At 44.5% G+C, this 20,554-nt stretch overlaps 2 protein-coding genes across 3 annotated transcripts in view; one reads left to right on the top strand and one right to left on the bottom strand.

Annotated features, from left to right (window-relative positions):
* The window catches only part of PRPF18 (pre-mRNA processing factor 18), a 39,229-nt gene extending 31,714 nt beyond the window's left edge, over positions 1-7,515 (bottom strand). Inside the window, exon 1 of the mRNA XM_053404811.1 lies at positions 7,502-7,515. The gene's annotated coding sequence lies outside the window, so the exon portion shown is untranslated. The remainder of the gene's footprint in view (positions 1-7,501) is intronic.
* Positions 7,516-7,722: 207 nt separating this feature from the next.
* BEND7 (BEN domain containing 7) overlaps positions 7,723-20,554 on the top strand; it is a 69,263-nt gene continuing 56,431 nt past the window's right edge. The window contains exons 1-2 of one of the 2 annotated variants that reach the window (XM_053404661.1): positions 7,723-7,825; positions 15,011-15,094. In XM_053404661.1, coding sequence (XP_053260636.1) covers positions 7,765-7,825; positions 15,011-15,094 — 145 coding nt within the window. In that variant the 5' untranslated portion in view covers positions 7,723-7,764. The remainder of the gene's footprint in view (positions 7,826-15,010; positions 15,095-20,554) is intronic. The other variant, XM_053404662.1, reaches the window with a different exon arrangement.

The raw sequence follows: 20,554 nt of genomic DNA, 5'->3' as shown, positions 1-20,554 counted from the left end.
AGGTAAGTTTTCTTTAAGAAACCAACTATATAAATGTAGAAAAGAAGTTAAGAGCAAATTGATACTAGTGCAACTGGACTTCTCTGCGACCCTTCCCCTCTGCAGGGAGGTGGGACCTATTCGGATGGTCCGCCCCCGCCACTGAATGGATCCAAATGGTTTCCAGAGAGTGGTAGGGGATGCTTTATCCCATGTTGATGGCCTTTCAGCCAATTCCCTGGTGGCCCGCTGGAATGTGGAGTTAACCAGGGCTATTGACTGTTTGGCTCCGAAGCGCCCTCTCCGATTGCATGGAGCCCAGACAGCCCCGTGGTTTTCCACGGATCTGAGGACAATGAAACAATCGTTGAGACGGCTAGAGCACTGGTGGCGGATAACTCATTCCGAATCTGACCGGACACGGGTTAGAGCTCAACGTCGAGCCTACCAAGTGGCGATAGCGACGGCGAAGAAGACTTTCTTCGCCGCCTCTATTGCATCTGCAGAAAACAGCAGCAGGAGACTTTTTCAGGTGGTTCACAATTTAGCGGAACCACCTGCGACATCGGGGCCCAGTACGGGCCACATGATCTCCTGCAATGATTTTGCAAAGTTTTTTGCAGATAAAATCGCTCAGATTCGGGAAGAAGTAGACTCCACCGTGGGAGCAGGGCCAGGGCGGGAGAGTGCTAGAGTCCTGTCTAGTCAAGTTGTGTGGGATCAATTCCAATCTGTTACCTCCAAGGATGTGGACAAGCTGCTTGGACGAGTGAAGCCAACCACCTGTCTCCTGGATCGTTGCCCATCCTGGCTTATAAAAGCTAGCCGGGAAGGACTGGGCGATGGGCTTTGTGGGGTGGTGAATGCTTCCCTCCGTGAGGGAGCCTTCCCAGACCTGCTGAAAGAGGCGGTTATTAAACCGCTTCTTAAAAAACCATTTTTAGATGCGGCCACGATCTAGTGACAAAGGTGAGAGCTGTTTCCTAGTTCTGCTGGATCTCTCAGCGGCGTTTGATACGATCGACCATAACATCCTTCTGGACTGTCTAGAGGGGCTGGGAGCTGGGGGCACTGTCATACAGTGGTTCCGCTCCTTCCTCCTGGGCCGTGTTCAGAAAGTGGGGGGGGGGATGAGTGTTCAGACCCCTGGGCTCTCACTTGTGGGGTGCCTCAGGGTTCTGTCCTCTCCCCCATGCTTTTCAACATTTACATGCAGCCACTGGGAGAGATCATCAGGAGGTTTGGGCTGGGTGTTCATCAGTATGCGGATGATACCCAGGTCTACCTCTCTTTTAAATCAGAACCAGTGAAGGCGGTGAAGGTCCTGTGTGAGTGTCTGGAGGCGGATGGAGGATGGATGGCAGCTAACAGATTGAGGTTGAATCCTGACAAGACAGAAGTGCTGTTTTGGGGGGACAGGAGGCGGGCAGGTGTGGAGGATTCCCTGGTCCTGAATGGGGTAACTGTGCCCCTGAAGGACCAGGTGCGCAGCCTGGGAGTCATTTTGGACTCACAGCTGTCCATGGAGGCACAGGTCAAATCTGTATCCAGGGCAGCTGTTTACCAGCTCCATCTGGTACGTAGGCTGAAACCCTATCTGCCTGCAGACTGTCTCGCCAGAGTGGTGCATGCTCTAGTTATCTCCTGCTTGGACTACTGCAATGCGCTCTACGTGGGGCTACCTTTGAAGGTGACCCGGAAACTACAACTAATCCAGAATGCGGCAGCTAGACTGGTGACTAGGAGCGGCCGCCAAGACCATATAACACCAGTCTTGAAAGACCTGCATTGGCTCCCAGTACGTTTCCGAGCACAATTCAAAGTGTTGGTGCTGACCTTTAAAGCCCTAAACGTCCTCGGTCCAGTATATCTGAAGGAGCGTCTCCTCCCCCATCGTTCTGCCCGGACACTGAGGTCCAGCTCCGAGGGCCTTCTGGCGGTTCCCTCACTGCGAGAGGCCAAGTTACAGGGAACCAGGCAGAGGGCCTTCTCAGTAGTGGTGCCCGCCCTGTGGAACGCCCTCCCATCAGATGTCAAAGCGATAAACAACTACCTGACATTCAGAAGACATCTGAAGGCAGCCCTGTCCAGGGAAGTTTTTAATATGTGACATTTTTGTGTATTTTTCATCTTTGTTGGAAGCCGCCCAGAGTGGCTGGGGAAACCCAGCCAGATGGGCGGGGTACAAATAAATAATAATAATAATAATAATAATAATAATAATAATAATAACAACATATTATTATTATTATTATTATTATTATTATTATTATTATTATTAATTTTAAGGTATTCCCTATTGGAAATGTTACAGTCAAGCATGGATGGCGAACCACACACCCAAGGATCAAATGCCTCTGGTGTTTAGGACTTTCCCCAGGTCTGAGTCATTTTGGGCTTTTTGCACTAACATGAGCACCAGAAACCAACTGGCAACCAATGCAGCTGTTTTGCAACAAAGGTTATACGTGATCTCAGTGGAACTCTAGCCAGTAATCTCACCACTGCACTTGGCCCAACTGAAGTTTCCAAGTCATCTTCAAGGGCAGCCCTACATATAGCACATTGCAGTAATCCAATCTGGAAGTTTTTATGATCAAGTTATTTGTATCCAAAAGGTAGCTGGAGAACCAACTGGAGCTAGAAAATGGAACTTGGAAACTACCTAGGGCACTTGAGCTTCCAAATGAGTGTTGAATCCAGGAGTGTTGAATCGAGCTGTAGAGCAGGGGTCAGCAACCTTTTTCAGCCATGGGCCGGTCCACCGTCCCTCAGACCATGTGGTGGGCCGGACTATATGTTTTTTTTGAGGGGGTGGAATGAATGAATTCCTATGCCCCACAAATAACCCAGTGATGCATTTTAAATAAAAGGGCATATTCTACTCATGTAAAAATAGGCCGATTCCCGGACCGTCCATGGGCCACATTGAGAAGGCGATTGGGCCACAGCCGGCGCCCGGGCCTTAGGTTGCCTAGTAGACCTATTCCTCCCAGGGGAGTGTAACATCACTCAGGACATGCTGTCTGCCCACCTCCTGGATCATAACACTTTTGTCTTTTCAGGATCCACCATCAATTTATTGGCTCTTCACCACCAAAAGTCACTCCCAATTCAGACAGAACAGAGAGAGCCGGCCTACAGGGTGTCATCCATGTATTGATGACACTTTACTCCAAATTTCCTTTTTTTTCCCCCAAAATTTTTTTTTGTTTTCACATAATTATAAACAAACACATAAAAAAACAAACATAAATCATAACCTTATTAAAAATTGCACTTATTAACATTCTTAAGTGACTTCCTCGCTTCCCCTTGGTGGAATTTCAATGCATATCCTTTTAACGGTTTTCCAATTCACAGTTCTTATAAAGTTTAACTTGAACATTAACATCCTTAGATCTTTTCGTTTTGAAATTAAACATATTAATTCATCACTTAACTTATATAAAATCCTAAGCCCACTGAGTAACTGCAAGCTGTTTCCAATTAATTTAACTTGACATATTTAACTAAGTAATCATTAAATTTAGTCCATTCTTCCTGATACTCCTCCTCCTCCTGGTCGCGGACTCTTCCAGTTAGGTCGGCTAGCTCTGAAAAATCCGTCATCTTCATCTGCCATTCTTCCACCGTTGGTAGTTCTTGCGTTTTCCACTTTTTAGCTAGTAAAGTTCGAGCAGCAGTTGTGGCATATAAAAATTCCAAACCTGTTATTCCAAGAAGAAAGGCCTCTGGTTTCTATACAGTCTTATAAACGTATATTTCAAAAAAAAATTCAATTCATTATAAATCTTTTCCCACACTTTACTCCAAATTTCCTGATGACGTGTCCCAGAGGCTTCGTATAGGTGTTAAATAGTGAGGGGGGAGAGATTAAACCCTTCGGGACACCACAGTTGCTGAACAGTGGTGTCCCATGACGACTTTCTGGAAACAGCGCTAAAGATAGGAGCTGAAGAACAATGCTCCAACCTCCCTGACAGTATCAAAAGCCAAAGAGAGAGATCAAGAGTCACACTCCCCCATTTCTCTCCCAACGAATGTCAGTCAGGGTGACCAAGGCAAGGTGAAGCCAGACTGGAATGGATCCAAGTAATTCATTTTCTCCAAGCATGCCTGAAGGTGAAGCACCTCAAAGGGGGATGTTCTACTCCTTCAATACAAGTGGTACTTCCCTCTGAAGTATTGCTCACTTCCTGGATCCACCCAGTCAACCCCCTGTGGCCAGCTCTGAGGACTTAAGATGGGCACGACTCTTTACTGCCATATCTTCCTCCTCAATGTTAGTGGCACAGAAATTTTAGCAAATATATACCTAATAAAGTGCAATGGGGTAATTCACATTCATGGGGCTTCACACTTTTGCCTCTCACCTCATCCATCACTTGCCTGTTGCTTCCAGAAAGCTGCCCCAAAGGGAAAGGTAAGGTAGAGGACCCCTGGATGGTTAAGTCCAGTCAAAGGCGACTATGGGGTGCCGCGCTCATCTCGCTTTTCAGGCCGAGGGAGCCGGTGTTTGTCTGCACAAAGCTTTTCCAGGTCATGTGGCCAGCATGACTAAACTGCTTCTGGTGCAACGGGACGCAACAGGACACTGACAAATGCCAGAGTCCATGCACAAGGAAACACTGTTTACTTTCCCGCCACAGTGGCAGATGAAGATGTTGGACTTTTTGGAGATGGCCGACCTGATTGGAAGAATCCGCGATCAGAAAGGAGTGGAGTATGAAGAAGAATGGAAGAAATTCAAAGACTATTTAGCCAAATATTGTAACATAAGATAATTAGAAGTCACTTGAAAGTATCAAACAGGCTTAGGATTAGAATAAGAATGAACTGTAAAACATTATGGATTTAAATCATTAAGAAAAGAGAAGAAGATAGTAAATTGAAAGAGTTAATTTTATTAGAAATATGATTTTGGAGAGCTGTTACAAGTTTGATACAATGAAATTCAGTAAGGGGGGATTTGAGGAAGTCAGCTAACAATGAAAGTTAAATGAGGTTTTAGAAGTAATGTGTTTATATTTTTGTTTTGTTTTTTTCTTTAGTATTGTGATGTGTTTTGTGTGTTTTATATGTTATGTTTGTTATAAATGTGGAAAATTAAGAATTTTTTGACAACAAAACAAGAGAGGCTCACCCCACTGTGTGGATTCAAACCGGCAAGCCCAAGAGGCTCAGTGGTTTAGACCACAGCGCCACCCGCCTCCCTCACTCAAAAGGGTATCCAGCCCTTGGATTGCAAAAGGTTCCGCACCTCGGCAGTGCGGGGAAAGATGAGAGCAAACACTGATTTAAAACTTTCCTTCCCTGCCCCCTTTTAAAGAAAAGCAAGATGGTAAGAACTGTGAAGAAGGAAAACCTGGATGCTGTATCACAAATTAACAACATAATTTATGCTGCTTATTAACTGTGCAGTGTAACACTGTACTTGTTGCGTTAAGAATGTTTAAAACTGTCCCTTCATTGATGCAGTCATTTCTTTTCTTTGTTTACTAAAATTTGTAAAATGTCTATTAATAACAACAGCTGCAACTACATTTCTTAACCCTTCTTGATTGGTGTCTAAAGTCCCAAAAAATTAGCATAGCAGTAACTGTTTATTCTTTCATTTTAAAATTCACCAATCCAATATCAATGTTCAATGCAAAAAATAAAGAGATATTCCAATCAAGTGTATTTCAGTGGTTGCAATATTGAAAATACATAGCTAAAGAACAATACATATGAAGCCTCCAACCAAAATGTAACTACTTGGCATGTGTCCTACTTGAGTTTATAAAATATGAAATGAACATTGTTACGGATTTGTCATAGGTTGATTTACAGTATTTTTCCATGTATAAGACGACCCCTATTTTTTTGAACCCAAAATTAATAAATCAATACTTTAAACAGCCTGTAACGGTTGGCAGAAGCAGCAGTGGAGCTCCGACCTGCAAGGCACCCTTGCCTTGTTGCGCTTTCTTGGGGGAAGTTGGCCAAAGTTGTTGAGGAGGAGGCAGCAGCAGCAGCAGGCCCTGAGGGCCAGCATCCCCCAAAACAGCGCCAGGTGAAATAATGTGTGGTTCTGGCGGCTTCTTCATGGCAGTCACAGACAGGTGATTAGTGTGTGTGTGTGTTTGACCCTTGTGCATTCCCCATTCGTGTATAAGACAACACCCAATTTGGGTCAAAAAGAATGGGCAAAAAACATTGTCTTATACACAGAAATGTAAATCTTGGGCCATATAGTGAAGTTTTCTGTTCATTTTTTAATAGAATAATCTACTTGACTTGCTGTTGAATTTGTAAGTCTTTAAGGCGCCACAGACCTTGTTTTTGCTTGCTTCGAAGTAATCTGCAGTACTTGAAGAACATGCTTGGTAGAAATAATAGCTATTTTTGACGAGCAATTTAGTAATAAATACATACAGTATTTCTTTGTCATGTTGTCTAACATGTTGTCTAACATGACTTAGTCATGTTATCTTCTGACCAGCCCAGCGGTTGCAAAATCCACCTGACACACAAAAGCCGAGCAAGGAGCTCTGGAGCGGAGACCTGCCCGCCTTGGGGCCTCTGCCGCCCGGCACGAGATCCTCCCGCGCTCCGACGAATTAACGCTCTTTATCTCTTAAATCTGATTTTGCTCTATTATACTCGTGGAGAATGAATTGTGCTTGCTGGAGGAAGTTATGTGCGCGCCTCTATCTTGCGACGAGCATTCCCCCCCCCGAGAACTGCCTGCGCGTTTCTCCTCCTTTTCTTTCACTGCGGTGCCCTCGGGGCTTCCTTTTTTGGGGTGTTTGCGATTCCAAGGCGCGCTTTCCCCGCGGAGCCCCGGTCCCGTCAGCTTCTCCCGCGCCCCTTCGCCCGGCAGGCCTGGCCAGGAGTTCTCGGCGGCGCGTCGTGAGGGACGAGGAGGCCATTTGCTTATGGAGAGACGCGCGCGTCTTCTTCGCCCCGCGACGGTCTCCTCACGCGCCGCCGCCGCCGCCGCCGGGAAGGAGCTTGGGCGCCCAGGGAGCGAGCGAGCGGGCGGCGGCGGCGGCGGCCTGTCGGAGGAGCCCCTCGCTCGGAGGAGCGAGAGGCCGAGGTGGGAGGGCACAAAATGGCGCTTCTCGGCTGGCCGCCGCGACAGCCCCACGCCCCCTTGCCGGGCGCCCCGCGCGGGAGGAGGGCAGGCAGCGCCGGCGAGAGAGAGACCCGCCGCGGCGCCGCCGCCTCCTCCTCCATTAGCAAGCAGGACGCGGCTCTCCCCGCCGTCCCCGCCTCTCCCTCCGCCTCCCCGCCCGGTCCTCGGCGTGGCGCGCGCTCGCGAGCCGGCCTCGGGGTGGCGGCCCGCCGGCCCGCCTGTCACATCCGCCGCGGGGCGCGCCTGGCCTGGGCTTTCCCCAGCAGGTGGCAGCGGGATCCCAGGCGCCGCCGCCGCTTCCGCCTCCGCCGCTTGGCCCGAGGCCCCCGCCGAAGCCGGCCAGGCGCGCCTCTGCCCTCCTCGCCAGGCGACGCGGCGGGAGAGGAGCGACGGCCGGCCAGCAGCCCCTCGCCAAAGTTTGGAACGGGCTGGGCGGCGGCGGCGGCGGGGAGTCCGGAGCCAAGTTGCCCCGCGCCCCGAACTGCGCCTCTTTCTCCAGCCTCTCCCGCTTGTCTCGGGCTGCCTGGAGAGGCGGCCCTTGGTCGTCTTGTGGGGCGGCTGCTGCGCGCCGCGCTCTCCCTCCGCCTCGCAGCCCTCCTTCCTCGCCGCCGCCGCCGCCGGCCTGCCCGCCTCCTCCCCTCGCTCGCCTTCGCTCACACACCATGGAGTTTACGGAGAGGAAGAGAAGCAGGAAATCCCAAAGCTTTAAACTGATAAATCAGGGTAAGGTGTGCGAGTGTGTTGGTGTGCTGTTGTTGGTGTGGGATTTGTGCTCGTCTCTGGGGAGGAGAAGAAGAAGAAGAAGAAGAAGAAGGAGACCTCATGTGCAAATCTAGAGGAAGAGCAGGATGTTATGAAATATGTGCCATTCCCTTCTGTCCGCCTCTCAATATTTAAACTCCCTAATTGTATTAACGCTGGAAGCACTGCGTGTGTGTTGTGTATGTGTATGTGGGGGGGGGGAGTCTTCTCCTTCTCCATTTTAATAAAATGGACACTTTTTTCCCTCGGTCGGATGAGACACATAATGATAAAGTTAGGTCTTGTTTCGCGGTGAATGCCTTTTTAAAAGAAAAATGAAGGCTCAAATCAGGGACATAACGAAACATTCGTACTTGGGGAGAGAGGGACCTGTTTCTTTCTCCTTTTTTAAGTACTGAATTCCTCTCGGTGCGCTTGCTGTCTTCAGCTTTGTTTCTCCCTTTCCTTATGGACCGATTGTGCCCAGACACGCATTGAGACGAGGAGCTTCGCGGAGGTTGCCTTCAGCACACGCATCCACCACGCAGCCCGTGAAACCACACAGGATCGGGCGCGGGGCGGGGGGGGGCAGGCAACTTGTCCTTCCCGTGTGAGCTCCTCGGAAGAGGAATGCGGATCTCTAAGCAGAATAATGGCAGGAAACGTGTAAAAAATGTGCCCTTTCACTTTCGTCTAAGGGGTGTGTGTGGATAGATAGATAGATCGATGGATCGATCCTTGGTGTTGTATAACAGGTGTTCTCCTTGGGAGGTTTGTACTCTTATTTCATTTGACTTTAAAACATGGCTGGAGAAGGTCCTTAGCACTCAACGCAAATATCTCCATGAACTGCGTATGTGCCCTGCATGATAAGTTGAGGGCAGGTAATTTAGAGGGTAGTGCTGCTGTTACTCTTCTTCTTATTTGATAGTTCATCATTAAATAATTCAGATACTCTTCTTTAACTTGTCATTTCTGGTGGAAATTGGATACAGTATAAGATTTCTGAAATAAAGAACTGAGAAGGAATAGATAACGTAAACGTTGGTTTTCTCTTTTTTTTAAGCCTATGGCAACACATTCTTGAAGTTTACTTTTTTAACCAAAGGGTTGTGCTTATAGCGTGATTGCTGTACTGTTGGACAGTAACAAGCAAAGACTAATGTAAGGGAACTGTCACACAGTGAAAATTGGACTGATTTGTTTCAGAACTTCTTGCCTTTCAACTATACTTAAGTTATAGTATATAAAAGTAGCTGAACGCATACGTTTCCATAAGATAAGATTCAATCAAATAAGTCCTCAGCAATAAGAAGTAAATGCAAATTACGTTCAGTGCTCAGGGGTTAAAATATTCAACATAGCATTTTATCTGACCTCCAGTTCTACAAATGGTTTCTTTTCCCTATTGAAGCGTGTATGTTTTGATTAAAAAAAAAATAAGTAGATGGTGCACAAAGCAGTTTTAAAATTTACAATTTTAGAAAGTGTGTGGTTCATCTGACACTTCTGAGCTGTTGTTTTTATTTGACTGATATGAGGATTTGTTTCCACTGTAGTTGATGTTTCCCTAGTTGGTGTTTCCTTAGCAATAGGCCTGTTCCTTCTGCTCGAATCATAACGTCAGGAATACAGAGAAGTCTTGTTTGCTGTCATGGATCTGATAGGCCCTGGACTATAATATCCCAGGGAAAGGAGAGTATGACAGAGGATACTGCTAATTATTATATTATGTGAAGTTTACTGTATATTACAGCTTTTAAACTTAACACTCATGTGACTCAAACTGTTCATGATTTATTTGTATTGGATATAGTACTGATTTCCTATTTTGACACAGTAGTTGGGTAGGGTAGTATTCACCTAAGTTTTACTTAGAGTAGATCTATTTAAATTAATGACTGTGACTAAGTTAGGTCCATTAATTTCAATATATCTCCTCTGAGTAAAACTTAATTGAATGTTATGCATAGTCCTCTTGATACTTGGACAATTTTATATGTTTGTATTTATTTTCATAACATTTATACACTGCTTGATTGTAAAAAAGCTTCAGATCAGTTTACAAAAAGAATAAAACAATTAAATTATAGGTAAAAACAGTTAAAAACAACTATTTTAAACATTCAATGTGATTACTGCTCATGGCATCTGGGCTTAAGATAAAGGTTCCGAGGACATGTTAAACTGCAGTACCAGCACAGGTTGGAAACGAGCAAAAAAATCACATGAATGGTTGCCACACCAGAAAGAACTGCGTATGGTGGCTCAATGTCAGAATTATGCCAAAAGGGTGGCATAAATCTTTGCTGAAACTTCCCCCGAAATGACTGTGTGTTGAGTCTTGTCTGTTGGTATTGCCTGTCAGTCTCATTGCTTGAGTCATAAATCATACACCCTTATTGTCTTCTGTTGCATTGTTTGAAGCATAAAGTCTAGTGAACCTTCTTAAGTATTATAATATGAATCTTTTTTATTATTGAAACCCAGCCCAAGGGATAGAGTAAAGGATTAGCACTTGTCCCAGCGAAGAGAAGGTATTGCAAGTCTTCTCAGACTCATAATTAATGCAGAGGACGTGAGTTCCACAGGTGTGGGGGAAATCATTGAGAATGTCTCTGACACCCAGATGAACTTGGAGGTTAAACTTCATAAACCTGGAGAATGTGGTCTCTAAGTAACAGTGTAAGAAACAAGCCATTTTACAAATTGGTGATGTTCAGGTAAAGGTAAAGGTACCCCTGCCCGTACGGGCCAGTCGTGTCCCACTCTAGGGTTGTGCGCCCATCTCACTTAAGAGGCCGGGGGCCAGCGCTGTCCGGAGACACTTCCGGGTCACGTGGCCAGCGTGACGAAGCTGCTCTGGCGAGCCAGCACCAGCGCAGCACACGGAAACGCCGTTTACCTTCCTGCTATAAAGCAGTACCTATTTATCTACTTGCACTTAGGGGTGCTTTCGAACTGCTAGGTGGGCAGGAGCTGGGACCGAAAGACAGGAGCTCACCCCGCCGCGGGGATTCGAACCGCCGACCATACGATCGGCAAGTCCTAGGCACTGAGGTTTTACCCACAGCGCCACCCGCGTCCCACGATGTTCAGGAGGCTCACATTTTATTTATTGTATCTGATTAGGGACAAAATGATATAAATGCTAGAAGATTATCTGGAATTCAACCAAGTTTATAGTATCTGTAGTACTCTGCCATCCTGGAACTCCTTCTTCAATTAATTGTATATGATTGTGACTCTCGCCAATATCAGGTTAGCATAGCATTAGTTTCAGTGGGAACACTGGATGCTACATGAGCCCAATTGGAATGAATGGAGGTTGTGCAGTCAGTGCATAGTGCATTGTGATTTTGATATATTAGGATACTGTATGGTGCCTCCTGTATTACATTCAGCTAGAGAGACCAGTGGTGTCCGCATGCCCAGATATTTAGAAACTTGAACCAGGCCCTAAATCTAATAATAATTTCAAGTAGAAGCATTAATTTATTTTAAAATCTAAAAAACAGAAGAGTCTGTTCTGAACTTTTGGAGGACAAACTGTAGTTACTTGTTATATTTTTGTCAGTGCAGGCATGTTTCCTAGCCAAGGAAGACTATATTGTGTATTGCATTTGGCTCAGGGGCTGTGTGGTCACTTATTGTAATATTAAATCTTCATTTCAAAATTGCATTTAGAGTTTAGCAATCCATATTGCCTTGGTGAAAGCTAGAAATTGTGAACATAGTGCAGACTCTTAGTTCCATTCCTTTCTCCCCAGGGCAAATGGCTGAATGGATCGTGTGCTCCTGTCTAGTATGATTCAAGTAATGGATCTGGTCGCTCTGTTTCTCTTGTCTAAAACCCAGTTCCCAACGTTCTGTTGCACCAGGGATAGCCTCTTTGGACTGGTGGACACAATTTTTGAATTTTGAGAGAGTTCTGGGATGCCAGCCACAGAATAACTGCTGGGGTGGGGGAAGGCATAACACAAAATGGCTGCCATGGGGAGCATGGCACAACACAAAATAAGGGGGATAGCTACCCTTGGAGACATTCCACTTACTATGGGAAACTAGCTTTTTCCAGGCCCGTACAGAGGGTTGGGGGGCAACTGGGTACTCCTGCCCTGGGCCTCAAAGAGCTAAGTATTCCCGGGGGTCCTGCCAGGGGCCTAATGGGCTTATGCTGCATTGCCAAGAATGCCTGGGCTTCCCAGCTGCCCGGGGGTCCTGCCAGGGGCCTAATGGGCTTATGCTGCATTGCCAAGAATGCCTGGGCTTCCCAGCTGCCCAGAGACTTAATGGGTGTAACTGTATTCACTGCAGGCCTTCAATACAAAAATATGGACCTGCATTACTGTGTACTAGCGTAGAGCGTCTCATGGACAAGACTCCTGCCCCAGGCCTCAGACAAGCTCTGCACAGGCCTGGCTCTGTCCTACTGCCCTTCATTGTGTAGAACCCCCCCTCTCCCCCCCCCAAGTGATGCTGTTTCTGTCTAACAACAGAGAACATTTCTTAGTACCAGGAAAAATGTACAAAGTGGCCACACCACACTCACTGCCATTTCACAGAAATTGTTTAGAAGGTACATTCACATTTTGTCCCATAACTTACTTTCTAGGGAAGAAAGAGACTTACTTCTTTTTTAAAAAGAGAGCTTACCAGTTAAAACCTTGTGGGTGCCGTGGTATCTGCAGGCTTCTTGGCTTGGTGACCCCTGTGGTACACGCTAGTGTGATGAAGAAACAACCACCATGAGACGATGTAGATGAAGGAGCAGCTCTTCAAGCAGGCAGGACTTGCACTGGCTGGAACTCCCATCAGCAAAGGGCAGGTTTACCACTACCATGGTGGTGTCCTCAAGTGCATCTGTTGATTTTCTTTCACATAAGCTGAGTGGTTTGCATGAGTTTGTAATAAGGAAATGTAAAATCCTGGCTTTGGGGACGCTGACCCTGGTGACTCAGCCCTCAGTGGCGGGAATAGCATAAGCAGGTACTCATCCCTTAGTGGCCCTTGCAGTGCAGCTCCCCACCTCTATGTATGCCCGTGGCACCCTAATGATGGGCATTTTGATACTAAAGAATAACAGCGTGGTTATTTCAGGCAGGGAACAGAAGAAACCATCAATTCCAGGGACCCTGGGATCTGTAAATATATACATCTCCTTTTGTGCATAACACTTCCCTAAGACCACATAAATCCTGTTGCAAAAATGTGCTTAGGATTAGGCTGTAAAAATGAGTTAGGCTGTCAGTTTTTGCATTCTCACTTGGAAATCATTTCCTTTGAAGGCAGTGGGACTGACTTCTCAGTAAACGTGTCCAGAATTAATTTTACACTTTCTTATTCCTAGAACTTAATAAGAGCTGGAGTTTATGTAGTCTTTCTCCTAGACTCTTACAACATCCCTTATTGCCATGGATGAAAGGCTGAGGTTGGCAGGTAGTGTCTTGTCTAAAGCACCCCCCGCCCAGGTGAATAGATTGCTGAAGTAGGATTTGAACTCGGGGTATACCACTCTTTGTCTTACCCTTATGTTGCTCATATTCTCTATTTCTGCTGTGGCCTTTTTTATCTTGGGGTGTCATTGTGCACCTTTAGACCCCCTTCTCTCCCGTGACCCTCCCTTGGTTTACAGCAATGGTTTTTAAAGTGTTAGATGGGCCTGGGTTGGCCCAAGACTGCTTGTCTTGGTTGGGCCAGCAGGCTAAGTGCCAATAATTTAATGTAATGTGCTAGATTTGTAATGCCTTATCCCTTGTGTTTGTGATCACTCCTATGAGGACGATAGCTCTTTTGTGTAACCCTTTTATTCCCTAGGGTCTGTCTCGCAGAGACTTCAAAGCATTCTGTGAGTTCATGCAGACTAACACCCTCAATCATTTTTTGAATGCTGGCCTCTGAACTGAGGACAAGTGTGAGCCCTGCTAGAAGAACCATCGGTCTAGTTGTTTTCTTACTTTGAAGAGACCCAGTGCAACGAAGTTTGTGAACCTCCTGCTCTATAGCAGAGAGAAGAACAAACATGCAAAAGGTGGTGTCTCCTCCATAAGTAAACATCTTGAGTAGTCACTCAAGGCAACCTCAGTCATAGAATGATAGAATTGTAGGGTTGAATGGGACTACAAGGGGCAGGTCATCTAGTCTCAATGGGGGGGGGGGCTTGAGCCCATGACCCTGAGATTAAAGAGTCTCATGCTCTACTGTCTGAACTATCCCAGTCACCACTAATCTTTGCTGATGAGAGCAGGGATTAGGGACCCATCATTTGATTTCTCTGATATTTTTGCATAGAGGAGATAGATTGTCAATAAACTAGTTTTGTTCTGACATTAGATCACACTTCCATTGGATGTAATGGATATTCCTTATACCAGACTCCACTGTTACTGAAGATTCCTTATTTCTGAATATTTAATCTGTCAACTGCAAGCCTATGGACAGAGTGTGCTAGCAGTAGGGTCAGAAACAAAAGCCAGGAATATAGTCTTCCTATAAATGCCTGCCATAATTCATTTTTTCTGCTTGCATATACCTGCCTGTTTGTGCCTGCATAGGTATTATTACTTATTCACTATGTAGTTGTGATAAAAAGGGAGCTTCCACATTCATTGTATGTATTCAGTTTTATTTGAATTTTTTTATTAATTTCCATTCGTAGAGCCTGATCTGTTCCCGTTAGAATTCATTGGCAACCTTCCCAGATAAAAGGCCAAAGAGCTAAAAGGTTATTCATTGAGCTTCCCACTAATTTTGTCATCAGGCAAGACTTACAAATTTCTATTTGTCTGTAAGGATGGCACACTTTTCATTTCTGTCAAAATCTCCCATGCATTCTGAAAGACACAGCAAAAGACAACACTCCAGATAGTTGGTGTCTGCTATATTAATTTATTGTGAAAATGAGCACCACAAGTGAACCCCCAGACATAGCTGTTTGCTGAAATATGGAAAATATTTTGGTTAAGTGCCTTCAGCAAAAGCAGAGGGCTTTATTTGTTTTTAGGGAGGGCTGACACAGAGCACATTTTCATTGACTGATCAGATGTGCATGGAATAAAAAAGCAGATACATTGGGAGATTATGAGACAAAATTGTAACATCGTATTCAGTGTTCATTTTTTTCCAGATCACTTGAATTCTAATTCATCTCCCTATTTTTAATTCCAGATTATCACCATGAGGCATACAAGATCCCTGACTATAGTAATGATGTTAATGGGGAGGCCAAAGAAGCGCAACAATTTTATTTAGGTATGTTCTCACGTTGATTAATTTCTAAATGGCACATTTGTGGCACCAAGCATGTGGGTGGGTGATAATTACTGCATGCCTATAGGAAGTACTTGCCATTGTTTTATAGGATGTTCTTTTGAAATGTCTTTCTATTTTGCCAATTGCCAGCATATCTTTTATTAACATTTGCTAAAAATGCTGTAATTTGAGACATAAATGTTTATTAGTGTCTACCCACAATGCTAATTATCACTCACCCAGAGAACAAGATGCTGACTATGTAGTTTGCAGCTCTGTGCTCAACCCATTTACATTGCATATTTGCTGGCATGCTTCACTGGCAATAGTTTGTGTAATTGGGGCATTACATCTTTGACATCTGGATAACAGAAATTCAATTTCCAGGAAGCCACTATTTGTTTGGTTTTGCTTTGGCCATGGGTGGGATTAATGTGTTGTCTTAATATAATGTCCCTTCACCTCTGCAAACATGGCACTTATCTTAACCACAGCCAAATTAAATTAAATCAGCTGTCCAAAAATGTGTAAAGAAAATAATGAAATATTGTTGTCTTCCTAACTGAAGCTTGATAGGACTTTATCAGTGAATTGCTCATAACTGTCATGATTGCCCCTACTATGATTCTGACCCCCTATAGTTCAAGTGCTCATACCTGCTGTAATGCAGAAGAATCCTAGCTGCTCTTGATCCATCTTATAAAACATATATAGGTTCTGCCTTTTATTTCCACTCCCTTGATGTCTGTGGCTGCTCGGATGCGGATTGCTAAGGGTTCCAGAGCCAGGATAAATAAGAAGGGAGACAGTGGGCATCCTTGTTTCGTGCCTCTTTGGATAGCTATAGTATTAGAATCCATATTATTAGTTCTGCATCTTGTTGAGGCTTGGGAGTATATTTGTTTGAGGATTTGTAGGAAGTTGGGGTCAAATTTCATGTTAGTTAGTACTGCTAATATGTATTTCCACTCTAAGCAATCAAAGGCTTTGAGGATGTCTAAGGACATAATTGTCAATGGGAGTTTGGTTGCCTTGCTGTGTTCGATCAGGTTCAGTAGTTTCCTGATGGGGTCTGTTATATTGCGGCCAGGAACAAAGCCAGTCTGGTCTGGGGCTATTAACTTGTGTAGGAAGATTTTTAGGCGGTTGGCCAAGATTGATGTGAATATCTTGTAGTCTTGGTTTATTAATGAGATTGGGCGGTATGATTCTACTTTGAGGCTGTCTTTTAGTGGTTTTGGGATGGAGACTATTTTGGAGTGGGTCCAGGTTTTGGGGATGGGACCCCCTTTTATGATGTCGTTGAATAGGCGGGTCATGTAAGGCATCAAGGGTTCTTTGAATTTCCTATAGAATTCTGCTGTGAAGCCATCTGGGCCTGGGGCTTTGTGTGGTTTCAGATTTTTGAGGACCGCATCTATTTCCTCTGGGGTGATAGGGCTGTCCATGAATTCCTGTTCCTCATCAGTTAGGGTAGGCATGGTCAGTCCTGCTAGAAATTTTTTGATTTTCTTCTCTGGTGGGTTATGGGAGGTGTATAGGTTGGAGTAGAATTCTGCAAATTCTGAGATTATTTCTTTGGGGGAGAATGTTATGTTGCCGTCTTTTTTGGTGATGCAGTGTATTCTTGTTTTGAGTGCTTTTTTCCTACATCTATTTGCTAGTAATCTGGAGTTTTTCCCTCCATATTCATAGAAATGTTGTTTAGAGTATAGAATGTTGATCATTGTTTTGCTGATTTCTAAGGAGTCTAGTTCTCTCCTTTTTTGTTCTATAAGTTTGAGGAACTTTTTAGATCCTGTTTGTTTGTAGCGTGATGAGAGGGCTGTGATGTCTTGTTGTATTTTGCTAATTTTTGAGGAGGTTTGTTTTTTAAGGAATGTTTTCTCTTTTATGCAAGCTCCTCTGGTGACCGCTTTCATTGTGTCCCATAGGAGGGGGGTTGTTATATTGTCTACATCGTTTTCCTCGAAGTAGTTTTGGAGGGTTTTTGTGAGACTCTCTCTAATTTGTTTGTTTGTAGTTAGGATGGGGCTGAAGGACCATGATGGGGTGATTTGTGTTCCTTCTCCTATTTTAACGATGACTTCTACTGGGGTGTGATCTGTGATTTTAATGTTACCTATGTTTGTTGATTCCACTGAGGGGATCAGACCCTGTGTGAGTAGAATGCTGTCCAGTCTGGACACTGTATCATGGCGTCCCGATTGGAATGTATGGCTGATGTCTCCCGGGTTTTGCTCACCCCAAATGTCGTAGAGACCCCTGTTTTTTAGCAATTTTAGTAATTTGTAAGAGTTCCTAGTTGTTGGAGATTTCCTTCGGAGGAAGGTTGCCCATGGGGTTGTAGGGTGGATATCTTTCAGGGATATGCCTTTCATATTTAGATTGAGGTCCCCTCCTAGGATTGCTTCCCCTTCAGAGAAGGAGAGGAATTTATTTAGTGTCTTCTGGAAGAATTCTAATTGTTTCGTGTTTGGGGCATATATGGAGCCAATTGTCAGTTTGATTTTGCCGTCTAGTGTCCCTTTAGCGAAAATGAATCTGCCTTTTTTGTCCTTGAGGACTGTTGTGGCAGTGAAGTTCAGGTCTCTACTGAGTATTATGGCTACACCACGAGCTTTCCCTGAGCCTCGTGCGACCCACTGTTGACTGAAGCGGGGGTCGCTCAGGAGTTTGCTGCCTTTGGGTGGGTTGTGTATTTCTTGTAGGAAGGTGATGTGTGGTTTCATGGTGTTTATGTATGAGGTGATGCGCTTTCTTTTGATGGGGTTTCCCAGCCCCCTCACATTTAATGTAATTGCTTTTAGGTTAGCCATCTTGCTTATCTATTATGTGGGGCGATTCCCTGCCAACCCGTTCGGGTTGTCTTGTGTCTCTCTCTTCGTGTTGTTTAAAGAACCAGTGGGGTTGCGCTGACCTAGGGTGTGGTGGGTGGGGGGCTAGTGGGATTAGAGTAAGATTTGGGTTAAAGAGTAGGGGGTAAGTTGTGGAGAGTTTCCTATATGTAGTCATATAGGTGTTTGTTTGGGGTATTTTGGGCCATCTGGCATTTAGCTGGTTGGTCCTAGGTCTCAGCTGGTATGGAGGGCCGTATTCAAGGGCAGGCCATCCCCCCTGTTGTCTGCGATGGGGGGTGATCAGCGAGACAGTGTGAAGTGACTTTGTAACGTCGCTGTCAAGTATAAGGTTCATAAGCAATGTTGCCAATGTTTTGAGCAACATTGTTGGTGTGTTGGGGTGGGGATGTGGGTGCTGGTACGCTCTGGTGCCACCATAGTGCTGGTTGGGTATCAGATTTTAGCCTGATTGTGGGTTGTGTTATTAAGGTTGGAGTTGTTTTTCCTTAGTATGGAGTATGGGGATGTTGAAGGTGTGGGTGATGGGGAATGTGGTTGAGGTCGTCTGGACTGGTGTTGGGGTGGGAATTTCTGTGGGGGTGCGGGGCTGGGGGGGATGTTGATGGTGTTAACTAAATCTATGTTTTGGGGGGGAGAGAGGGGGAAGGGGGGGGAATCACCAGTCCTTCAGTTTGTGGTTTTTCCCTGGTTGCTTCATTCAGCTGGGGTTGTTGTTGTTGTTGTAGGGTTGTCCATCTGCGATGAATTGGTTTGGTTAATCTTGGTCTGGTTTCTTGTGTCGTATGGCCGGCGGGACGGTTCTGAGCATGATGCTTGCCTGTATTGGTTTGCGTTGTTTTGTTTTTTTAAAAAATAAATGTTTATTAAGGTTTTACAAATCAAAAAATTCATCATTTCAAATATATCATTACCGTAGATGAAGTTCACATAAAAAACAGAAACAACAGAAAGACAAAGATATATAGCAAAAAAAAAAAGGAAAAATAGAAAAAAAAGGAAAAAAGAAAAATCCACTTTCTTAGATTTATAAAGTTCCATACCCCTCTGTCTTGACCTCCTCACATCCCCCTTTTTTGTGTTCCTCTTTATTCCAATCAAATTCAGCAAGTTCAAAACCTTATTTAAACCATGCTTAATTTTATATTCTTCTAATTATTATGTCCCAATTTTTCATTGTTTTAGCCCATACCTCATCTTATATACTATGACATAATAATGTTCTGTTCATAACCCCTTGTCCTTTTTAACATTCTTCTTTTCATTCACATTTAACCAAATCACACAAACCCTGTTACCTTCACTTCCCACATCATATTAACACTCAAACATTTTGCAGTATTTTTGTAAATAGTCCTTAAACTTTTTCCAGTCCTGTTCGATCAGTTCTTCTCCCTGATCACGGATTCTGCCAGTCATTTCAGCCATCTCCATGTAGTCAATCACTTGCGTCTGCCATTCCTCCACGGTGGGTAAATCTTGTGTCTTCCAATACTTGGCAAGAAGTATTCTTGCTGCTGTTGTTGCATACATAAAAAATGTTCTATCTTTCTTTGGCACCCGTTGGCCAACTATGCCCAAAAGGAAGGCCTCTGGTTTCTTAGGAAAGGTAAATTTAAATACCTTCTTCAGTTCATTATATATCATTTCCCAGTAAGCCTTAACCCTTGGGCACGTCCACCAAAGGTGAAAGAATGTTCCCTCAGCTTCTTTGCATTTCCAGCACTTGTTGTCAGGTAGGTGATAAATTTTTGCAAGCTTGACTGGGGTCATGTACCACCTGTAAATCATTTTCATAATATTCTCCTTTAAGGCAATACATGCCGTAAACTTCATACCGGTGGTCCACAACTGCTCCCAGTCAGCAAACATAATGTCATGACCTATGTCCTGCGCCCATTTAATCATCGCTGATTTGACCATTTCATCCTGTGTGTTCCATTTTAACAGCAAGTTATACATCTTTGACAAAATCTTAGTTTTTGGTTCTAACAATTCTGTTTCCAGTTTTGATTTCTCCACCTGGAAGCCAATTTTTTTATCCAAATTGTAGGCCTCTCTTATTTGATAATAATGCAGCCAATCTCGCACTTTGTCTTTTAGTTTCTCAAAACTCTGCAGTTTCAATCTGTCACCTTCTTGCTCCAAAATTTCCCAATATTTTGGCCATTTGGCCTCCATATTGAGCTTTTTCTGGGACTTAGCTTCCATCGGTGACAACCACCTCGGGGTTTTACTTTCCAGCAAATCTTTATATCTTGTCCAGACATTAAACAGAGCTTTCCTAACAATATGGTTTTTAAATGCCTTATGTGCTTTGACCTTGTCGTACCACAAGTATGCATGCCACCCAAAAACATTATTAAAACCTTCTAAATCCAAAATATCTGTGTTCTCAAGAAGTAGCCAGTCTTTTAACCAGCAAAATGCTGCTGATTCATAATACAGTTTGAAGTCTGGCAGGGCAAATCCACCTCTTTCTTTTACATCAGTTAAAATTTTAAACTTTATTCTAGGTTTCTTGCCCTGCCAGACAAATCTAGAGATGTCTCTCTGCCACTTCTTGAAACAGTCCATCTTGTCCAAAATTTGCAAAGATTGA

The sequence above is a fragment of the Podarcis raffonei genome, chromosome 10 (genome assembly GCF_027172205.1).
Source record: "Podarcis raffonei isolate rPodRaf1 chromosome 10, rPodRaf1.pri, whole genome shotgun sequence".
In the NCBI taxonomy this organism is placed as follows: domain Eukaryota; kingdom Metazoa; phylum Chordata; class Lepidosauria; order Squamata; family Lacertidae; genus Podarcis; species Podarcis raffonei.
The sequence above is the reverse complement of the archived record's forward strand: the minus strand, read 5'-3'. Positions and strand labels throughout refer to the sequence as shown.